Source organism: Mirounga angustirostris, unplaced genomic scaffold (assembly GCF_029215605.1).
Source record: "Mirounga angustirostris isolate CCGP_5_RB_7025 unplaced genomic scaffold, mMirAng1.0.hap1 SCAF_1, whole genome shotgun sequence".
Taxonomy (NCBI): domain Eukaryota; kingdom Metazoa; phylum Chordata; class Mammalia; order Carnivora; family Phocidae; genus Mirounga; species Mirounga angustirostris.
Window position 1 is genome coordinate 29,616,506 of NW_026991709.1, and position 8,720 is coordinate 29,625,225.

The window sequence follows — 8,720 nt, forward strand, 5'->3', positions numbered from 1 at the left end:
ACTCACGTCAGGCTACCTGCTCAGTGGAGTCTGCTTCTCCCTCTGCCCCTCCCCCTGCTGTGCTCTCTCTCTATCTCTATGTCAAATAAATAAATAAAATCTTTAAAAAATAAAAAAAGTAAATATCATTTGTTACTTGCAGCTCTATTTTACATATAATTTTAGATGTAAGTATGTCTGAATATGTTATATGTTTATACTACACTGTGATATAAATACTATCAGTCATTGTCAGAAAAGTTTGAAAGCTACTAATTAAATTTCCTTCCAAAGAAGGTCCTTCACCTTTTTTTTCTATATTTTTTTGGCTATTCTTTATAGTCCCATTCTTTGTCCCTCTTTTCTCTTTGGACAAATTTTGCATTACCTAGTTTAAATTAGCTAATTCAGCCTTGTTATTCAGCTTCAGAGTCTGCAGGTCCAATTTGGCTAGTGCGTAGGTATACTCTTCTGCCAGTCAGCACTGCACATGGGTCTCCTTCCTCTATGCAGCAGGGAAGTGGAGGCAGTGGCCAGGAATTTATTATCTTCAGAATGGCATGGCCCATTGCCAAGGCTGCTCCAGCTGGGAAATCAATAAAAGCAGCTGAGGCCCAAGAGTATAGATAGGGCCAAGTGGTATAAAATAATACAAGATCTGGGTAGGATGTGTCTCCTCCTGTACACTCCAATCTGCTTGCATCCTTTTATAGTATTTGAATCTCATATGAGGACTAGATATCTTCATTTCTTCCCTAAAACGAGGACAATTTCAATCCTTAAATGTAGTGGTCATTTACAATCTCTTAAAAAGACTTAAACAGGGCTTGCAAAGCAAGCTATAGTTTTCATGCTACAGCTAATCCTAGGTTTGTCACTGACATTCATCATCTCCCACCTCCATCACCCATTTCAGATTCCCCAAATCCCATGCTGGAAGTTCTAATAATCTGGGTTCTGTGCCTATGGGGATGGGGGCATCCATGATCTAGACTTTATTCCTGAGTAGTCTGAGCCTGTGGTTGTCTTTTCCTGGTTGGGCTGTGATTGCTGCCATTGCTCATTTACAGTTATCCACTGAGTACAGAAGCACCAAGGGTTCCCTCTGTGCATGGCCTGGGTCCTGGATACCTTTCCCCATACCCCCATTATGAAGTGACAGCCAAAGATCTTCATTCAGTTGCCTCATCCAATATAGCAACTCTTTTCTTTTTTTTTCTTCATTCTATTGAGATATAATTGGCATACAACATTGTTTAAGGTGTATAGCATGTTGAATGGACAAATGTGTATATTGCAAAATAATTACCACAGTAAGTTTAGTTAACATCCATCACCTCATATAGTTAGATGATTGTTTCCTTGTGATGAGAACTTTTAAGATTTATTCTTTTAGCAACTTTCAAATAAATTAACTCTTTTTTTTTTTGGTCTGTGGCTCTACTGTCATGAGTAGCCCAAAATGGCTAGGTGGTACTTGCAATTTCCACCTTACTATGGAAATTAGTAGTAGAACCATTACTATGAGCCTTAGTGGAAGCAACCTTCTCAGTAAATACCTGTCCAACTAACCTTTGTGAGTTACGTCACCTAAAATCATAGTTGTTTGTTAACATTTTAGCAATGATTAAATGGGACAGAAGTATTTGGGGATGAGGGAGAGAGGGAAACAGATGAAGAGAGAAAATAATGGGAGCTGGAAAGAGAAATAGGCTTTGACAGAAGACATGCAAGTGGGTTCTGTTCATATTTCAAATACTTTTCACAGTCTGAAGTTTCTCACATGTCCCAGTCTGATTACAAGTACAGACTCAGAGTTGTGATTATCCCAAGTTTTAATAGGAATACTTCCTTGAAGAAAAGCTAAAAGATTTTGGCATCCAAAATTTCTTTCACATTCAGAAGTTATTGATGTCATTCATGAAGATATTAGATGAGTAGTATATTCAGTCTGAGAAACATCAGAAGGGAATACTCCTAAAGATATCTATGGTCCATTAAAATCATATTTAAAGAGAACTTTGGATTTAAGAATTTTAAATGACAGCAATATAAGCTCCTTTACAGTTCCCTGGTGGAAATGAATTAACCATTAGAAATGCAATTGCCTTACTACCTCCTAGAAGGGACAGAAATATTAATTTCCAAGGATAGATCAATAGATCTCCCAGTTTAAGCAGGGAAAGTAGTATACAATCATATATTCAGAAATGTATATATATATATATTTTTCCTGTAATCTTCTTCAGAGTCTTTGCACTTGCTGTTTCTCCGTTTGGAATATTTTCAATAGGACTTTTTAATAAATTATTGCATTCTTTAAATCCTTCAGATCTTCCAACCATTACTCCTCAAGAGATTATTCTTTAACTACCATAGATAAATCATTTCTTCCATCAATCTCTATACAATACCAAGTACTATTTTCTTCATGATTCATATGAGTATCTAAACCTTTCTTTATTGATTTGTTTATTCATTTGCTTATATGGGTACAGTCTTTCTCAAAAGGAAAATAAACTTATCAAGGGAAGGTATTCTATTGGGTTGGTATACAAGTATACAAATTTCTAGTGCCTAGATTACTGTTTGGCTTACAGAAGAACACAATAACTACTTAATAGATGGATCATAATTTTTATAGTTTATTTTGAAACAAAGGACCCTGAAGAGATAGGACATCTAAAAGGGTATTTCTCCTTTTAATCAGTTGCTATCCAGATATATTAAAATATGTTCCTATTGTAAGGATTTATGTTAGTCAAAGGCATATATGAACACATATGTAAGTGTCAAGTTATAAAATGTGCATTTCATATTTTATTATTTGACCATTAAGAAGAATACAGAGAAATATTGCAAAGATTACAAAATAGTGGATAATGAAAATGCTTTACACTGGGATTTGAAATCAATTATAGAATCTGGGATGAGGCATGTATACTCACTTACCCCATACTCTATTGTACTTTGCTTTATTGAGTTTTTTATTTATTACTGAGGTGTTGGATAATTATTTCAGAAAAATGATGGTTGATAGGAAGAAATTATGTGAAATTTTAAAATTCTGTCAGATCATCCACAAAGTGGATATTCTACATGTAGATAATTGAGAGTTGTTTCAAGATAAATGCTTCTAATTTTGACAGTGTTTTTAAGAAAGGAGCACTCGTGATATTCATCAGGTTGAAGGACCTTCATTTTAATATAATTTCAGTATACCATCATATTTTTCCAATCCATTTCACAAGAAAAGTGTCCACTATTATAAAGATATATTGTTTGCATGGCTTGGTACATCACTGTCACACTATTTCAGGCTTATAAAGACCATTACCAGACTAAGGGAGATTGAAATCAAGACATTTTAATTATTCTTGTTATTTTTGGTACATAAATTAGGTAAGGTGCTTAGTTTGACAAACAAAGGAAAAAATTTCTTTTTTTTCTATTATATATTTTCTCCTTTTGCTCCCTAGCCTCCTCATGACCCCTACTCCACTAAAATAATCTAGATAAAACATAGGAAATGTTCTCTAAAAAATTCTTGGAACAAGCTACACAGATTATATGCACAATAATGATGCTGAACACTGACTGGCTCTTAGAATACCAAACTGTATAACTACATATGACATCAGACATCTTTATCTTAAGCTGGTAGAAAATTATATTCTGACCTAGTATTTATAATGTTAATTCACATTTGTTGTCAGGATGAAATACAAAAGCCTGTGTTTGGCCATTTCCATCACCTTATTTTATAAACTAAATTAATTATTAATTTAAACCATGGTAAAAGCTATATTAATTTTATTGTAAGTGGTACATGTCACTTTCAGAATAAAGTGTGTTATCACTCAGAAAGTACAGGCTTTCGGGGAGATCAAGTACACTAATTGTTTCATTCAGTAGAAGAACCATATGCAATGTTTTTCTTTTTTTTTTTTTTAATGTTACATGGCAGCTAAGTGCAGAGAGGAAAAAAATAATATGAATAATATTGTGCAAGAAAACACTTGTTGCTTATAAATATTATTATCTGATATTGAGTATATATATTTATATCACTTTATGGAGTTTTTCATATAAGTTTCTACTACTTTTTGGTGTCCCATCATTCATTATTAGAAAGTGCAGGCTGGCTCTCAACATGCTCCATCTCCAGCACATGTGTCTTATATATGCAGGTCATATTACCAACACTGTTTTGTACATTCAGAGCATTGGGGACCCTCTTCATAACTAATCTTTAGATATATAAGGACCTTTTCACTGCTCCATCAGCCGTTAAATTCACAACACTGTGCAACTATCATCATTCACTATCATGAAATAAAATTTCCTTTAATATTGTTTTCTGTATGTGCAGATATGAATTTGTTCAGCCATTATGCAAAGATGTCATGATAGCATTTTAAAAGATAAAAGGAAAAATAGCTATGAACAAGTTTTATGATAGCTGCAAAACAATGTGATACCCCCTATAGCTGTGTGCAATAAAAAGGACTGAAGTGGGGAAATATTCTTTATGATCATCTTCGGCAAGGTATACATATCAAGAGAGAACTTTTGTCGGGTATCCAAAACCTACATAACCATTTGCTTACAGGCCATTGGGTGGTGGATAGAAATGAAAAGGCACTTATCTTTTATGTTTGAAAGTAACTTAATGATGCAGCCATTATTGATTGTTTTCCAATTCTATTATATGGCAACCCTGATTATTGCCCCCAAGATAATTGTATAAAATATATTCTGTACAGAAAACTTAAAAAGGTAAAATATACCAACACTGGGATATCAAAAAATTGAGTCAATATTTTTCTCCATGTTTTTTTCTCTACCTTTTAAAAATGTATCAAACAGGGGTACCTGGGTGGCTCAGTTGGTTAAGTGTCTGACGCTTAATATCAGCTCAGGTTATGATCTCAAGGTCGTGAGACTGAGCCCCACATTGGGCTCCACACTCAGCAGGGAGTCTACTTGAGATTCTCTCTTCCTCTGCTCCTCCCCCTGCTCGTGTGAGCTCTCTCTCTCAAATAAATAAATAAATCTTTAAAATAAAAATACAAATGTACCAAACAATAAAATACACATTAAGAAACATGGCAAATAGTATCCTCATGAAATGTTCTTTTTTTTTTTTTTTAAAGACACTTTTATTCAGCGTCATGATCAGACTATTATATTTAGCAATCAACAGCATGGGTGCAAAAAAAAAAAAAAAAGCATTAAAACCCTTTGTTGGAATGCTTTACACTTTCCACAGAACAGAAACTAAAATAACCTGTTATACAATTAGTCACAAATACAGTCCTCGAGTTTTTTGCCCATACACATGAATATTGTCTAAAACATGTCTTCTTTGTAGCAGCTAGGCCCTGCCACCACTGTGCTTGGCTGAGTTCACAAATCTGCTGTAACCTGTAGCTTCCCTGTCACTTCTCTGGCTCTCCTCTTCTGCTAAGGTTTGTTTCCTGGCAGTAATTAAAACCTTCTGCCACTGCCATAGCTACTGCTGCTGCTGGAACCACCACAGCCACCTTGGTTTCGTGGTTTGGCAAAGTATTGGCCTCCACCACCATAGGGGCCAGAGCTTCTGCCTCCAAAATTTCCTCCTTTCACGGGTCCAGAATTTGAGGATTGACTGTTGTAATTGCCAAAATCATTATAGCTTCCACCACCTCTAAAGTTGCTTCCATCACTACCAAATCCGTTATAGCCATCCCCACTGCCACCATATCCACCATCACCTCGACTGCCACCAAAGCCACCTCGACCACTGAAGTTCCGTCCATGACCAAAGTTGTCATTCCCACCAAAACCACCTCCACGACCACCACCAAAGTTTCCAGAACCACTTCGACCTCTTCTGCTGGATGAAGCACTAGCCATCTCTTGCTTAGATAGGGCTTTCCTTACTTCACAGTTGTGGCCATTCACAGTATGGTATTTTTGAATGACAATCTTGTCTACAGAGTCATGGTCATCAAATGTTACAAAAGCAAAACCTCTCTTTTTGCCACTGCCTCGGTCAGTCATGATCTCAATCACTTCAGTTTTCCCATACTGTTCAAAATAATCTCTTAGATGATGTTCTTCAGTGCCTTCTTTAATGCCACCAACAAAAATCTTTTTCACAGTTAAGTGGGCACCAGGTCTTTGAGAATCTTCTCTTGAGACAGCCCTCTTTGGTTCCACAACTCTTCCATCCACCTTGTGTGGCCTTGTGTTCATGGCTGCATCCACCTCCTCCACAGTGGCATACATGACAAACCCAAAGCCTCTGGAGCGCTTGGTGTTTGCATCTCTCATTACCATACAGTCCGTAAGCATTCCCCATTGCTCAAAATGGCTCCTCAGAATCTCATCAGTTGTTTCAAAGCTCAAATCTCTGATGAAGAGCTTCCACAGCTGTTCAAGCTCTTTGGGAGACTCTGACTTAGACATAACGGTGGTGGGAGGGGAGACTTTAATGATGCTTACTCGGTGGCGTCCACGGGCAGAAAGCCTCATGAAATGCTCCTTATGTTCCCCTATATTCCTAATTCTCCCTGGACATAAGGTCAGAACCACGTGACTAGTTCTGGCTAAGGCCCGTAAGAAGTAATGGGTGCCACTTCTGGGCCAGACAAGAGCCAATGTGCTTTATCCATTCCTTAATTCCCTTGCCAGGTGATCCTGAAAGCCACATACTCTATGTGGTTAGTGTTTTTACAAGGAGAAAGGACACCTGACATGGGTTGAGTTTGTGTAGGTTATTTAGAAGAAAAAGAAAACAACCTTTTTTTGTGTTAAAATATTAAAATGACAGTATCCTCACTAGAAATGGATAAAGACTTGTGGCATAGATTAATATTAATACTGTCTGATAGGGTCTTGTCTAAGGTAAGTGCATGTTGCATTTAAGTGTTTATGTAGACTCTGTTTTGTATGTGTTTGAGCATTCCATAGCAATATATTACGGTGTCAAAGTATTCTCTTAAAAGTATAAATTTTATTTCAAATATGAGCTTAATTCAAAAAGGAATAGCCAGCTATGACTGACAGTTTCTTGCAGTAAGAAATAACATAGCAACAATCATTTACAAAAGCCTCTAACATGTCAAGCTTTATGTTGAAATCGCTCTTTAAATTATTTCATTTAATCTTCTAAACAGCCTTTTGATACAGAAACTATTATACTCATTTTAGACATGAGGAAACAGAGCCTTGAACAGATTAAGTAAATTCTCCAAGGCTACATTAAATAGCAGCTTGGCAAGGTGAGGATTCAGATACAGAGATTGAATCCACTGCCATCACTTTAATACACTATATTTGACATTGGAAACGATAAAGGTATGCTTTATTTGAACACATAATAAATTATCCTACTCTTCTGTTTATTTAACTACTTCATTTCACTTAGAACCTATGGACCTTTAAACAGGCTCTCCAATATTGAAAACAAGTAACAACTATCAAAGAATGCAAGAACAACAGGATTACCCTTGCTCACACTGTTCACCCTCCTCCCTTCCTAGCCATACATTTGGAAAGATTTCTGAAACTTTTCTCTCTGTTTTTTTTTTTTTTGTTTGTTTGTTTGTTTTTTAAATGTCTTACTCAGTCCTCACTCTTCTCCAATTTGGCTTTGTCCTCATCATTTAACCACCACTGTCCTGCTATGTTCAATGATAACCACATCTCTTTATTTCTCAGCAACATTTATAGTATGAATCACTCCCTCTTTCTTGAAAACCCTTTTTTCCTTATTGATAGCACACGTGCTTGAGTTTTCCGTCCCTCATTCCCATATTTCAAAGTATTTAGGTTAGATCTGTTCTATTTAGCCATTCAGTGTTGGAGTTCCTCAAGACTCATTCCTAAACCTTTTTTCTCACTGTCTGCTGTCTAACTGGACAATCTTACTATACCCTACAGCTATAGTTGTCATCCTCCCTTTCTCTCTTTAGCACATTCTCTCAACTGCTATATTCAATTTTCTACTCAATATTCCCTCTTTATATATAAAAGAAAGCTCAGACTCCTCACGTCCTAAACAGAGCTCAACTGTATCTTTCCTCACAAATGGCTATCACTTTTTATCCTGTTGCATACACCTGAAATCCAGGAGTCATTTTTTTTTGTATTAATTTTATTATGTTATGTTAATCACCATACATTACATCATTAGTTTTTGATGTAATGTTCCATGAGTCATTGTTTGTGTATAACACCCAGTGCTCCATGCAGTACGTGCCCTCCTTAATACCCATCACCCGGCCAACCCATCCCCCCACCCCCCACCACTCCAGCAATCCTCAGTTTGTTTCCTGAGATTAAGAACTCCTCATATCAGTGAGATTGTATGATACATGTCTTTCTCTGATTGACTTATTTCGCTCAGCATAATACCCTCCAGTTCCATCCATGTCATTACAAATGGCAAGATTTCATTCCTTTTGATGGCTGCATAATATTCCATTGTATATATACACCACATCTTCTTTATCCATCCATCTATTGATGGACATCTTGGCTCTTTCCATAGTTTGGTTATTGTGAACATTGCTGCTATAAACATCAGGGTGCACGTACCCCTTTGGATCCCTACATTTGTATACCCAGTAGTGCAGTTGCTGGGTCTTACGGTAACTCTATTTTCAACTTTTTGAGGAACCTCCACACTGTTTTCAAGAGTGCCTGCACCAGCTTGCATTCCCACCAACAGTGTAGGAGGGTTCCCCTTTCTC

The 8,720-nt window shown here is 36.5% G+C and overlaps 1 protein-coding gene across 1 annotated transcript; it reads right to left on the bottom strand.

Annotated features, from left to right (window-relative positions):
- Positions 1-5,200: 5,200 nt before the first annotated feature.
- On the bottom strand, positions 5,201-6,432 carry LOC123863289 (heterogeneous nuclear ribonucleoprotein A1-like). Its single transcript, XM_045902668.3, has one exon. It carries the CDS (start codon positions 6,430-6,432, stop codon positions 5,470-5,472), a length of 963 nt encoding a protein of 320 aa, XP_045758624.1. The 3' UTR covers positions 5,201-5,469.
- Positions 6,433-8,720: the final 2,288 nt, after the last annotated feature.